This window comes from Nymphaea colorata, chromosome 1 (genome assembly GCF_008831285.2).
Source record: "Nymphaea colorata isolate Beijing-Zhang1983 chromosome 1, ASM883128v2, whole genome shotgun sequence".
In the NCBI taxonomy this organism is placed as follows: domain Eukaryota; kingdom Viridiplantae; phylum Streptophyta; class Magnoliopsida; order Nymphaeales; family Nymphaeaceae; genus Nymphaea; species Nymphaea colorata.
Window position 1 is genome coordinate 24,249,648 of NC_045138.2, and position 14,615 is coordinate 24,264,262.

Sequence of the window (14,615 nt, forward strand, 5' to 3'; positions counted from 1 at the left end):
TCTGCCTCTTGAACTTGAGCATGGGATTGAACCACCCCCGATGTTCGTTGATTTATATATATGTCAAAGGCTTGAGCGGTTACTTGTAAATTTCTCTATTTGTTGTTCCTTTCTATGTCATGACATATACAGTAGACATGTTCAATATCTTTTCTCCAAATATGACAAGTTAATTACCCCACATCTAAAATCTTGTTTTTACAAGTAAACTGCTCAATAGTCTTTGCGTATGTCCGAATTCATTCTCAGATGAAAGGCGAAAGCAACTTCTTCTGTCAAATTATCCCAAACAATCAGTGGACGGTGAGTTTGGAAAAATTGGAAATAGAAGGCAAGCTGGGCTGGAAGATCTATCTCTGTATTCTGTCATCGAAGTGGAAAAATCATGCCATTAGATTTCCCGACGTTTACTTGTTTAAGTTAGCACATGGTGATCAAAGAACCAGAGGCTCTGTTCTCTCTAGAATCTATCACCCTTCTAGAGAAGGCCTTGGATCTTAAGCAGATCACATACCAGGACATTTTCTTATGCTTGACAGCACGGTGTCACGTTAGTTGGGCATTCAACGTAAACATCAATATTATGCAATTGAACATAGAGCTGTGGCGCCTTCACTGGTGACGAATAACGTGATCCCAGACACCCAAGAGGACATATGATTCTCATCTTTTCTCTTGTCAAGTTGACTACTTGTTTCCAATTGCATCACAAATTGACACATATGGTGATGGCGTTGGAAAATGCGTGGTTTGTACTGACTGCAATACCTTCAAGCTTCAAGCAAATTCCCGCAAGAAAATGGTGTAGATTAGTCAAAGTCTACACCGTTTTGAAACTTGAAGCAATGAAGTTTCAATAAAATTGACCGATATATAGTATGTATGTATAAGCATCCAACTTTCTTTTACCTTGTTTTGACATGTAAAAGAGCACACGTATACAAACAATCAGCAGACGTAGTTGACATGCCCTTCTTTCCTCTTTCCACCTTTCATATAAGGCAGACACCCCAGCTTACTATTCTACGCAGTTGGCAATCCTCTGCTACCCTTCTTGCTAAAATTGAATTTTGTTCTGAACGAGATCTGCATATGCAGTTCAAACCGTATAAAATTGAATACGTTTCTCTTTTTCTTCTTTATTTCAGTTGGAACTTATAAATAATATGAATAAAGATAATTTAGTGCAAGTATTTTCCCCACCATAGATTGAGTCGATAGGTCAAGAAACATGTGCAGCAGCAGCAGAAAATAAACAGAGACAAACAGACTTGCACACTAAACAATTAAAGAAAGCGCAGGTATTTGTCACAAAGTCGGGAACAACAATATATCAATTACGATGCCCCAGCCATTTCCTTAACTCACATGCACATCCAAGATTTTGGAGACAAGAGCATTACAATCCAATTACATCCTGAATGTATCAAAATAATTGCTTTAATGATGCCCACTTAAAGATGATTATTTCACCTACAAAAGGTCCCGTAGTGTTTGAGGGGTTTGTGAAAAAAGGTGCTTTTTTCCTCCATCTCTCGCTAAACAGGTGTTTTTCCTCCATCTCTCGCTGAAAATGAGTTCCCCACTGTCCCACAAAAGTTATCACACGTCATTGTCTTAAGGACAATTCAATGTTTGCGAAAAAGAAGTTTTTTCTCTGATCTCTCGCTGAAAAGAGTTCCCTTCCCTTGCCGTCAGTCCCCACGTCACTATTTAAGGAGCATTATTTCAATGCATGTTCGGGAAAAAGTTGTGATTCGTGCCTGGCTAGAAAATTAAGTTCACATCACATCTCACTTCACCAAACCTAACCCAATGTCTCGATCGAGGCCAGACTTCTATGGTCATCAGCTTGCTGCTCCCACGTGAAGTGGCACAAAATTTAGTCTGGAATTCACACCACGAAGTCGACTACCCAAGTCCCTGCCGCCATATACCCAATGGTTCTTCTTAAATCCCAAACTTTATATTTCATGAACATGCACCACTAATTGACTGCAAAAGAACATATTCCCCAGTAGCGACAGAAACGATAGAAGCAAACATGAGATGCCAGCGGCTGCTTCAGCTTTTTTTCTTTCTTTGGAGTCTTACGAGCAACACAGGTGCTCAGCCATTACAGGCAGAAGTAGAAGCGCTTCTTAAATGGAGAGACAGTCTCCAAGCTGCCCATGTGCTGAATGCCTCTTGGTCATTCCTTAACTCTAGCTATGGCCCCTGCCAGTGGGCTGGGATAGATTGCAGCAGCGACGAAAACAGTATCGTCAAGATAAGTCTGCCAAATAAGGATCTGCGAGGTACACTCGATCATTTTGACTTTGCTGCCTTCCCTAATCTTGCATACCTTGATCTCAGTGGTAACAAGTTCTATGGAGGCATTCCTGATGGTATAGACAACCTCTCCAAACTTTCCTTCCTCGAACTATCAGTAAATCATTTCTCTGGCAGCTTACCAAAAAGTATGGCTAATCTTACTGGGATCTCTGAGCTCCAGATATCAGAAAATTTTATTAGTGGAGAGTTGATTCCAAGCTTCTTCACCAATTGGAGGAACCTTACTCGCCTCGTGCTCTTTGGAAACAAACTGACTGGCAACATACCCATAGAAATAGGCCAACTAAAGAACCTGACTCACTTAGATCTAGCTCATAACCTTCTTAACGGATCAATCCCTTCTTCTGTAGGCAACTTGTCCAGTCTTACAAGATTAGACCTCTCAGCAAACAGTCTAATAGGACATATACCTTCAGAAATGGGAAAACTTCACAGCCTAGTTGAGTTAAGCTTGCACATGAACCAACTAGCAGGTTCGGTACCTTACACCTTAGGGAATTTGTCTAGCCTGTCTCACATGAACATTCGCCAAAATAAATTGTCTGGTGAGATCCCTCCTGAGATGGGAAATCTCAAGAAACTCACCGACTTGGACCTATCTAAGAACTCCCTTGTTGGTTCCATACCACCCGAGATAGGAAACCTTATGGACCTCGTCTCTATAAACATATCCTTCAACTCTCTCACAGGGTCCCTCCCTACTTCTATTGGAGAACTGTCTAGTCTAGTGAATTTGATCATCAATGATAACCATCTTACTGGGTCTATTCCTCAGTCGATAGGAGAGCTAACAAATCTCAAGTTCTTGGTCCTTGATACTAATAAAATTGCAGGTTCGATTCCAGCTCAGATAGGAAACTTGTCAAATCTGCAGCAATTGTTCCTCGGGCTTAATTTATTAATTGGGACTATTCCGCCAGAATTATGGAAGCTCAATAAGCTCACTCAATTAGATTTGGCATCCAACTTTCTTCCAGGTTTTATCCCTCCTTCCATAGGTAATTTGTCTAATCTTTACTTCTTAAGTCTAAGCAACAATAGCCTCTTCGGCACTCTACCTCCACAAATGAATAACTTCACAAGTCTAGGATTTTTGTTCCTTTCAGTTAATTATCTTTCTGGTTATTTACCATCAGAAATATGTAAAGTTAGAAGACTTATCCGCTTTTCAGCTTACAACAACCACTTCACTGGATCAATACCAGAAAGCTTGAGGAATTGCACAAGCTTAACTAGACTTACATTATATGGGAACCAACTTAGTGGTAACATTTCAGAGGCATTTGGATCATATCCTAACCTATCCTATGTGGACATGAGCAATAATCTACTAACAGGTGAGATCTCCCCAAGCTGGGGCAAATGTCATAGACTTGAACACTTGGATTTCTCTAATAATCACATCAGCGGCAAGATTCCAAGTTCAATCTCTCAAATGGCACAATTGAAGGAAATAGATGTTTCTGCCAATTACTTAACAGGAGATGTTCCAAGAGAAATAGGAGAATTGTTAAGTTTGCAAAAGATATATTTGAGCAACAATTATCTTTCAGGCACTATACCATCCGAAATTGGTAGGTTAGCCGAATTGGAAGAATTGGATTTATCATCCAACAAACTCAATGGACCAATACCTGAAGGGATTGGGAATTCTGATAAGTTGATTCTATTGAAGCTGAGCAACAATAGCTTAAACGGAACAATCCCTCTTCAGATGGGGAACTTGGCACAACTGCAGATATTGCTGGATCTTAGCCACAACATGCTAACAGGGTCAATACCAAGCCAGCTTGGGAAGTTAAACCGTCTGGAGAAGCTCAATCTTTCCCATAACAAGCTCATGGGTACTATCCCATCATCTTTGGCTGGAATGGTTAGTTTGTTATCAGTTGATTTGTCTTTTAACAATCTCACAGGCCCTCTCCCAAACAACTTTGCTTTCCTGAATGCTTCAGCAGAGTCATTTACTGGCAACCTCGACTTATGTGGAGGAGTTAATTTGCAACCATGCAAGCCTCCCAAGGAGGCAAAAAATCAAAAGAAAAGTCGAATATTGGTGGCCATTATCACTCCAGTTGCTGCAGCGCTCATCCTTGTGTTCATTGTCATTGGAAGTTTTAGAGTTTGTCAAAAAACAACACAAAGAAGGCAAGATAAGGGGAGCATCAACTTTGAAACTTACCATGGAAATGATATGTTCTCCGTATGGAACTATGATGGTAAACTTGCTTATGAGGATATTGTCAATAGTACAAGGAATTTCAGTGACGAGTACATTGTTGGTATAGGAGTACATGGTAGTGTTTATAGGGTTGAACTTCCCACAGGTCAAATAGTGGCTGTCAAAAAGTTCAATCAAATGGATAACGATGTGCTATCAGACTCAGGATTTAGAAATGAGATTAAAACATTGACGGAAGTTCGCCACAGAAACATAGTCAAGCTCTATGGATTTTGTATGCATCCTCAATGCTCATTTTTGGTGTATGAGTATGTAGAGAGGGGAAGCTTGGCAAAAATACTGAGCAATAATGAAGAGGCGGAGAGATTAGACTGGGAAAAGAGGGTGAATATCATAAATGGTGTTGCAGATGCTTTGTCGTACATGCATCATGATCATTCAATTCCAATAATCCATCGTGACATCTCTAGCAAGAATATTTTGTTATATCCTGATTTTGATGCATGTGTTTCTGACTTTGGAACAGCAAGGTTACTAAACCCAGATTCATCCAATTGGACTGCGGTTGTAGGAACACACGGCTACATGGCTCCAGGTACACATTATAATTTTTTAAACATACATAGGTATCTGCTTCTAGGGCGATCTACATTAATGTCGTAACTCCTAGGGATGACCAGCATACGTTTTACTAGCCTTAACTATCCTAGTAGATCAATCCAATAAGGCTTGTTGATTTTGGTGGGTGCTAACTAAAGATTACTACTTTACTGCAGAGTTGGCATATACCATGAGAGTGACAGAGAAGTGTGATGTCTACAGCTTTGGGGTCCTAGCCCTTGAAATTATAATGGGAAGGCATCCAAGGGAGTTACTGTCATCTTTAGTTATTCTCACTGAGCAAGAGTTTGGTGTAAAGCTTTGGGAAATGTTGGACCAGCGTATACCAGCTCCAGGGGACCAAGAAGCAGAGATAGTGGCCACTGTTGCCAAGCTTGCAGTCACGTGCATAGACATGAATCCGGAATCACGGCCTACAATGCGCGCTGTTTCCCAGCATCTTTCCGTTCCCAGCACAAAGCATTATTTGTTCAAAGCCTTCACAGAAAAAATATGATGCATCATGAGAATGGTCCACACTCTACAGTTTTGCAGGTGCTGCTTCCGTGGACAAAATGAGCTGATCAAAGTCCCATTAATTTGTATAGAGATGCTGATTAATGTTGATGCGTAAGCATGTCTAGCATTTCCATCGGAGAAAATCGAAAGAAGAAACAACATCCTGTTGCATATGCGACTCTATTGAAGACAGATTCTGCACCACTGCCATCTCTGAACATGTAGACTTGATACGAAGAACTCTAGTTGGATGTTATCATGTCAACTCTAGTAAAAAATGAAATTGCTTCTTTTTATTGCCGCTGTTGGTGAAAGTTGTAAATACAGTAAATACTAATCCCGGAATTTTACATCTTTGAAAGTGGGCATTTGCCTGTGCAAGTCGGTCTAGTTACTAAATTAGTGAATTTTCTCAAATCATTGAAATGTCTGTGAAATTGAAGAACATTATATATATGGTGGTAATGATAAAAATTATCAAATTATTATATTTTGAGTTTTAATTATGACAGATTTATGATATTCAAGTTTAAAAAATGGTTGAACAATTGTCAGAAATATATAGAGCTGCTCATCATTTTCATGAAGAACTGAACCAGAAAGGAAGCTGAAATTTGGAGAAATGGAATGGAAAATGAAAAAAAAAATATTAAGAGTATAGCAGAAAAGGCCAGGGCAAGGTCTTATAAGCGGTCGTCATTAACAACAAGTGGCTTTCTTAGAATGACACGTTAGGAACATCTTATTGACATAATTCAAACACGTATCGGTTGACAGTTTGACGAATGTGACAGAATAGTTCAGTGAAAGAATACCAGCCAGCTGCAGCCAGCTAGTAGTACGAAACAGAACCTTGGTCGTCGATTTGCGTTAAGCCCGAAAAAGATGGATTCTATTTCAGCTGTTCCATGATCAAATTGAACTTGATTTAGATCACATGTATTGAAGAAATAAAGGTCCTTCATTCAGTGGAATGCAAATTTAACGATCTTCTGGGTGTTTGTGGAGATCACAGAGGTTGATTCCCGAGAGCAGTTAATTGTAGCAGAATGTAAGTGAAAATCCAACCAGGAACAATGGCTGTGGTGTGCATCATCACAAACAACCTAGCAAGGCTCGGTATGCAGCTAAAGGGAATTACGAGCGTCTATGGGCATTGCAACAAGCAGCAAAAATGGGTGCCGACTCAGAAAGCAATAAGGTCGATTTCTTTTTGTGATATGGTTGAAGAGCACCATGCCTCATTAGTTGGGCGTTCAGGTCAGCAACATCATGTCATCGTCTGTAGAGAATGCCATGGTCCCAGAGACCATGCCTTTGTTTATAGAGGGCCATATGGCGATCGACCAATTAAAATATCTACATGACATATTAATATAGTGATGGTGTTGAAAAAGGTTTAAAAATCTGCATCACATGTTAATAGGGTGATGGTGTTAAAAAAGTTGTGGTTTGAGACGTCCAAGAAAACAGGGCAGATAATATCAGAATCTTGTCGATTTTGAGCATGAAGGCAGTGAAAGCTCAGTAAAATTGACCATGTGTGGCGTCCAACCTTTTTTTATCGTCTTTTTCAAGGAAGAGTTTTGCGTAGACAAGTAAACAGAGGCACTCTGTTTTTGTATACATGTACGATGCATGGGCCATGGCCTTTCGGCATATACAGTTCATAATTCATTTACAAGGTTGGATTTCCTTTACAGGTGAACTTTTATTGGGAACCAGAGTAGCACATACAGATCAACTTCTTTTAGAAAGAAGTCACGGTACATGGTTGATATGTGTCTCTCTCTATCTTTCATTCTTTATGAATTTCGGTTGGAGTAAAACAACGTGAAATAAGATAATCTGGTGCAAAGCTTTCAGCAAGTTTCCTGACAACAGATTCGATTGATAGGTCCTGAGCGTGTGTCACAGCAGTAGAGAATAAGGAGGAGAAATGAGAACAGAAAGAGCTGGGATCTGTCATGAGCCCAGGAATAAAATGCTTAGGTTCAGCCATTTCCGGCAATCTCGTCAACAATAACTGTAATTTTTTTGTTGTTGAAAAGATCCATACCCTATTAAAATGCACCGTTTATGACAACACATATTGTTTGATGTCGCAGCACACGCCTTTTGGGTCGCCTGGTTCTAAACGACAACCACTTGCTAGTGTCTATAGAGTTGGCATGAAAGAAGACAAGAGTTATTGATGATAAAGATGCTTTCAAGAACAACGAAATATTAGGACTAACTTGACAGAATCAAATTAAATCCTAACATTTTAGATTCTGATTGCTTGTTATCCCGATGCATATGATGTAATAAAGCATATTTGAACTGATCATTGGTGGGCCATTAAGCAATCCCTTATTGGCTTCGAAGACAGAGCTAGCATGATGCTTAATCAAATAAATAATTGCAAAAATTTAGGTAATTATTTCTGGACCAAATGTCATGCAATTAAAGTCTAAACAAAGCTCTGAAAATGAAAGGAAAGTGGAATATGAAAACTTGGGAGTCACAAAGGTTCTTTTCTCAGTTTGCTAGGCATATATAAAAGCAATAAAACCTAAGATATTTAATTTCTCATCCACGAACGCACGCCCCAGTGACTCACCCCACAAGTGGTACCCATGAAAATCTAAAGTTCCTCAGCGGTATCAATTCTTTTTAAAAAAATTATAATACGTAAGACTATATTGAAACAAATTTTTGTATTAGAAAATTAAAAAAGTAAAATTTTAATGTATTTTTCTTCATACAAAAATGGTTCTGGATCGATTGCTGGGTCGGTGAGAGAGGGGCTCGCAATGTGAGAGTCATAATAATCTCTTTAGTTTCTTCTCAAAGGAAAACCAAACAAGGGCAATTTAGTCTTCTTCAAAGTCTTCTGATAGGGGTGGCCTTCGACCTCATCATTTAGGGGAGGGCATTTTCGTCATTAAGAACACCGGCCGATCAGCTGAATTGATTGAGTGAGACGTAATCAATAATGTTGAGTTTTCACGGCCTCTGTTTATGTGACTTGTTCAAAACTCGTCCTCATGCCTTACTCCCCATCTCATTTGCCATTGGCTTATCACCGACATTTTCAGGTTACAAACAACTTTGTGAATAATATTCGGAACATTTTAATATTTTTCATCACCCAGATCTCTGCTTGTGTTGCAACGGGTTGCATAAATATATATAATATATATATATGGTTTTAGTCTATAAAAACAACATGTACTTGTCTTCTTCTCCACATCGAAGATGAGTGTTGCAATGGACCACCTGGCCTCGTTCTTCTTGCTCTCAACTCTCTTCCTGGTAAGTTTTCATATCCACCTGCTGTCTCAACTCCATGTCCACGCTCTCAAATCTCTCCTTAGTTCTCTACTACATCTGAATAGTGAGACCTACACATGAGAAAACTTAGCGACATATGGCAGCATCCCACCGGCAACTCGCTCCTGTCTTCCCGCAAAGCTGCATGTGTACACACTATGCCATCAACCCGTCGGAATGATATTTTGAAAAACAAAACTTCACCGCTTAATTTTTTGAAGTTAGTTTGACTCCTTCAAACAATTTGAAAGATGTAATGAGTTTTCTTTCATATCCAATATCCGATCTATAGTGATGAATGAGTGAGAAAAAAACAAAAAGAAAACATATATAAACTACACTTTTTTTTTCTTTTTGATTTTTCTCTCAACTGTCCATTATTATGATAGATAGAAACCTAACTCTGCCTTTATCATTTAGCAGTTTTTTTTTTTTCTTGGCACAAAGATTGTAGGGGTTAATACAATTAGATGGCTGTTGCTTTTTCTCGTCGCAGCATGTTGGAGCCACAAGCAATGGCTCCGTGATCATAAATGCTTACTGGAAGGAGGTCTTCCCCAGAACCACCATGCCCGATGCCATTCGAGCTCTCTTACCATCCTCTGCAAAGATATCAGGTTATCTCTTCAACATACTCTTTAATGTGTTAAAACCTTACTTGAAGATCAAAAAGCCTTTCAGGGAGTAGGCTTTGCCATCACAATTTCATATATGGGGCCAAAATTGAGGGGAAAATGTTTTTGTTAATGATATGCGCATTATCGACAATATCAAGAGCCTAATTAGGCTCGCTCCTGGATTATCTTCACTACATTTTTAATTTTTTTTTTCTTTACGTGATCGCCGCTAGCTCTAGCTCGAACCCCGCCTGTTAATCAGAAAACTACAATATGGTACGCATCTCTACGGTAGGCAAACACATTGAATATGTGATGTATATAAAGTATAAACTACATTATGGCATCTCTACAAAATACGTGTACAAATAAACTTCATTATGACACCATGTTATATTCTGTCTGCATCCAGTGGCGTGTCGATATTAAGCATTTAAAGAATCAAATGACATTTAAATGAAGGTTATAATTGTCAAATTTAGGTTATATGTAATTGTCTAAGGTGTAGAAATATATCGTTTATAAGGTTCATCCATGTTTGTGGGCCAACCAAAGTAGTTTTCGATAAACCCACTATATAAATATCCTTGAAATATTCAACATTATATGATTAGAAAGAAGCGATAAAATCTAATGGGCAGACTCAATTTTATGAACCTATTATCCTACTACGTACAGTTAAATATTTGATCTACGTACATACGAAACAGATTTTTGGACATTTCTGATCCTATAGTTCAAAAAAATCCGAGCATGGTTGTTCGTATAGTTAGATCTATGCAAAAGTAATAACTTGACTTTTAGTTCATCTTTCACTCCACCTTTCTCGGTATAGCATTTTCTTTTATCAAGAAGAATGAGAGAGATAGAAATAAAGATCAGGTTGGTGTTACTCAAGATTTAATGTCACAGGAGTAAAAGCTCAAATTTATATGGAGCCAAGAAAATGACAAGGTTTACTGCAGATCTTGTTCGTCGTGATGTGATCAACAATCACCACCCCGTGGAATCGAAAGAGGCTGGCCGTGCTTACTGTCCTTGGTGTAACACGTGGGGCGGAATTGGGCGTGGCCATGGCTCAAACACCTTCAATCTAAGCGATGACTGGTCTAAGCGCAATCGGTCGCCGGAGCTCGCACCTCTGTACTTCCTTAGGAAAGACCTGCTGCCTGGTAGCAAGATGAACGTCACCATGACGATCAGCCCCGTGGCAGATCGTGGTGAACCAACCTTCTTGCCATGCCAACAAGCTCAAGCAATTCCCTTCTCATCCTCTAATCTCGCTACCATCCTTGAGATGTTCTCCATTGAACCCCACTCTGAGCATGCATCTCTTGCAAGGGAAACTCTGGATGATTGTGAGACGCCGGCACTGAAAGGAGAACTCAAGTATTGTGCAACATCATTGGAATCCATGATCGATTTTGCCGTCGCCGAATTCGGTACCAATGAGATTCACGCGGCGGTCACTTCTGTCGTAAACAGAGACGAGGAAGTGAAGGCCAGAACTTACAAGGTAGGTGTTGGTGGGGGGAGGGTGATGTCCCGTAAAGTGGTGACTTGCCACAACATGATGTTTCCTTATGCAGTGTTTTACTGCCACAATTTAGCATGGACAAGGGCATACATGGTTCCGTTGGTTGCTGAAGATGGTAGTCGAGTGAACGCCATTGCTTTGTGTCATTTTGATACATCAAACTGGAACCCCGGGCATGCCAGCTTCCGGGTGTTGGGCGTGAAACCAGGAACTGTTCCCATTTGCCACTTCATTCTGAAGGATCTTGCTTGGGTCCCCAACTGATGGATGAACACTTGTATCATGTATGCTACCTCCACATAGAGTTTAGTATGCTAGTAGTATCTCCCAGTGTTGAAGTAGAATAAACATGAGATTGATCATGGTGTTGGATTAATTCCTTTTTGTGCTCACAAGATCAAATTGCTAAAAGCGGAAGACAGAAGGAGAAATAATAACTTTGTCCCACGACAAAATGTTCTATTAGGTAGGCCTTGAGACACTTAAAGCTTGTCTACAAACCACACTTTGCCACACTGGAGCGGACATTTTTCACCTTGCATGTTCCATTTAATTTGCTTAGAAAACGAAGGAAAATCATAGTCTAATGAGGCATGCATCACAGTCTCTTGAAATTCATTTCGAAATCAATCCGTCTCAAGTTTTCTTTCATGAGAAATCATGTACTATAGATGAGGGATCATACAGTGGGAACTAGGTGTGGGCTTGCATGGGCAATTGCATCAAATCTGCATAATTTATCTTACTTACATATAATTAGTTCATCTACACGATTTAGCTTGTTATTTGTTGTTGCTTCTCAAATCTAAGAAGTCTTTGTTAGTGCCCCTCAGCTGTCAAATTTCTGGCTCTGTCGCTGGTTCATGTACAGAAGGAATCTACGATAAACACTGCAGTCTGATTCTGCAAAGGCGTGGGTTTCATTGCTTATACAAAAGGCATTCTAGGCATCTCCTTCTTTTATGGGTATTTTTAGTATTTATACTCACGATTCAACCAAAGCAGGCATTCATAACTTGCAGATGGGGATGTGGTTCAAATTAAGACTAAGCAAAGAGCTTGTAGTGCAGGCGCAGCGTCATTACTTAGTTTTGCTAAAGATGTTGTCCTTGATTTTTGAGCAGTTCCCTTCTCAAGAACCAATTGTGCAGAGAGGAAGAGGAGTACTCACAAAAGGAAGTAGCAAATATCAGTTTATCGTAAACTACACCTCCCATGACCATGAGCCCAACTTGCAGTTATTTTTCCTGCATCAAAAGAATTGAAAATGTTTTCTAAGGATATCCACTTCATTCGACAAAAAAAATATCATCTGCTATGGCCATTTTTTCCCTAATTTGGTAGGAAAGCTACTCCTAATTAAACCTAAAAGATCTTCTTCCGACCCGGATGCACATTTTTCTTTTTTAAGCAATATTAAATGGTCTGTAGCCATGAAATTCTGAAGTTCGAGAGCCCTATCATTTTTCACAACGACAATATATAATTTTATACTGGAAAGCTTTAAAACCTAAACTTTTGATGTTGTTTTCTTTGTATAAATATGAGGATGTTAATGTCTTATAGTCATTTTCTCATTTACATATATCAGTGCTTTTCAAATGTTTAAAAGGAGAAATTTCTGGTTCCACTATCAGTTCAAAATTCAAATTTGAATTCGGACATAAATGTAAAGATTAGTTTCGGATCAGATTCAGATTGTGAAATCGGATTTCAGATTCAGATATACCTGTTATTTATTTACATTCGAATCCGAATTTGAACCTAAATACGTGAATGCCCAAAAAATGGATACAATTAATGATATATCCAATTCATCATTCTAAATAATTAAGCCAGTTATAAGAGTAAGGAGAATCATATGAGAAAATTGTTTATGTTTATACTTTTCTCTTTTTTAACCTTTACATTTCTATCTAAACTATTATTGAGAAAAAATTACATTACATTTTTATTTACTCTTTCCAAATTCACATTGCTTACTGAAAGCAGGCGCTCATGACAGTTCTACTTCTACCGCATAGTTTGTAGGATAAGGACCAGAGTCCAACATCTGAGTGAACATCCAAGTTGTGGGCATGCACAGGCTGGGAACTGCGAGTATCAAGGCAGCCCACTTAATTGAGGCATATTGTCAAACAGTCTGCGAGCACAGGGAAATAGATTGTCGTTAATGCCTGTGTCAATCATGGCAGTCACGGACTCAAAAACAGCTGAATCTATCTCTTTGCCTTCCAGCAACAAAGGGATCACTGCTTCTCTAAGCTCTAGCCATTGTAAAGCCTAAGTCATGGTCATTGCAGAACCTTTCTTATGATAGCTGCACCCTGCATCTTCTCGGCAGGAATGAAATTGGATGCCAATCTCTGGAAATTCATGATCGACTACAGGAGTGCTTATAGAAGTTGATACTAGCAGCAGGACATGACGGAGGAGAGGCCAGATATGTCATGTGTGTGTGCGTGTGCAAGAGACATAGAGAAGAAGCGGGCTGTTTTCGATGGCATGTTTGAATTCTTCAGTAAATTGTGCTTAACCAGATTCTTTATGGAATTTAGAAAAGGAAGCTAGAAAATTAAATCCTTTCCTAAACGAGCAAACGGTGCGTGACCTCGATGAGGGATTAGGTATGTAATAGACTGGATATGGAAAAAAAAAAAAAGAGAGTAAATCTTAAGATTGAACTGCTAATATTGGGGATACAGTTTTTTAAGTGAATTTGAATCTTAAGTCTATTATGTTATTAAAATTCAACAAAAATTGACCTACTCGTTTATTTATAAATTTCAAATCGTATACTAGTTGAATAAAAATTGGGTTTTCAGAAATTAGATTTGAATTTCAATCCTAATTCGATTCCAATTAGATGTGCTTGAAATATTCAAGCAGTATATGATTAGAAAAAAAAAAGTTGCAAAATGTGTACATTCAAGGTGTAGATGTTTAAGTTTTGCTAATAAATTTGAGGTCGTACCCCTCGGCATGTATTTTTCGGAATTTTATGAGCCTAGGATCCCGCTACAGTTAAATACGTATCGAAATTTCGAAATATCGTAGTTTTATTAAAAAAAATCCTGCATTTTTTATAACTAGATTTACTCAAGACAACACCTTGGCTTTTGGTTTTTCTTTCCTGCCAGCTTACTTAATATTACATTTCATTTTTTAGAAAGAGAGAGTGATTCGCCGTCCGATGAATAACAGCCCAAATTTATCGGGAGCCAACAAAATAATAAGATTAATGACCAACCGGTCTTTTTAATCCACTGCAGGTTTTATCAACAACTACCACCTCCTGAAGTGAAATGGAATGCCGATCACCCTGTTTGTCCTTATATTGCAAACCATGGGACGTCAAACACCTGCGATCTAATCAGCCCTGACTCGTCCAAGCTCAATTGGTCACCGGAAGAAGATCTGCAGCCTGGTAGTAAACCATGATGATCAGCCCCGTAGCAGAAGATCATGCTTCTAGTGGCGAGCCAACCTTCTTGCCACGCAAACAAGCTTT

At 39.0% G+C, this 14,615-nt stretch overlaps 2 protein-coding genes across 2 annotated transcripts; both read left to right on the forward strand.

Annotated features, from left to right (window-relative positions):
* Positions 1 to 2,013: 2,013 nt before the first annotated feature.
* LOC116252886 (probable leucine-rich repeat receptor-like protein kinase At1g35710) lies at positions 2,014 to 5,972 on the forward strand. Its single transcript, XM_031627498.1, has 2 exons — positions 2,014 to 5,111; positions 5,293 to 5,972. Exons 1-2 carry the CDS (start codon positions 2,045 to 2,047, stop codon positions 5,631 to 5,633), a joined length of 3,408 nt encoding a protein of 1,135 aa, XP_031483358.1. The 5' UTR covers positions 2,014 to 2,044; the 3' UTR covers positions 5,634 to 5,972.
* Positions 5,973 to 8,773: 2,801 nt separating this feature from the next.
* LOC116245571 (BURP domain-containing protein 5-like) lies at positions 8,774 to 11,480 on the forward strand. The gene is made up of 3 exons (XM_031617051.2): positions 8,774 to 8,932; positions 9,447 to 9,567; positions 10,533 to 11,480. Exons 1-3 carry the CDS (start codon positions 8,876 to 8,878, stop codon positions 11,366 to 11,368), a joined length of 1,014 nt encoding a protein of 337 aa, XP_031472911.1. The 5' UTR covers positions 8,774 to 8,875; the 3' UTR covers positions 11,369 to 11,480.
* The last annotated feature ends 3,135 nt before the right edge of the window (positions 11,481 to 14,615 follow it).

Coding starts and splice junctions, on each gene's coding strand:
- LOC116252886 (XM_031627498.1), top strand. CDS start 2,045: ATGAGATGCCAGCGGCTGCTTCAGCTTTTTTTCTTTCTTTGGAGTCTT. Junction 5,112..5,292: donor ACACGGCTACATGGCTCCAG/GTACACATTATA, acceptor ACTTTACTGCAG/AGTTGGCATATACCATGAGA.
- LOC116245571 (XM_031617051.2), top strand. CDS start 8,876: ATGAGTGTTGCAATGGACCACCTGGCCTCGTTCTTCTTGCTCTCAACT. Junction 8,933..9,446: donor TGCTCTCAACTCTCTTCCTG/GTAAGTTTTCAT, acceptor TTCTCGTCGCAG/CATGTTGGAGCCACAAGCAA. Junction 9,568..10,532: donor ATCCTCTGCAAAGATATCAG/GTTATCTCTTCA, acceptor GGTTTACTGCAG/ATCTTGTTCGTCGTGATGTG.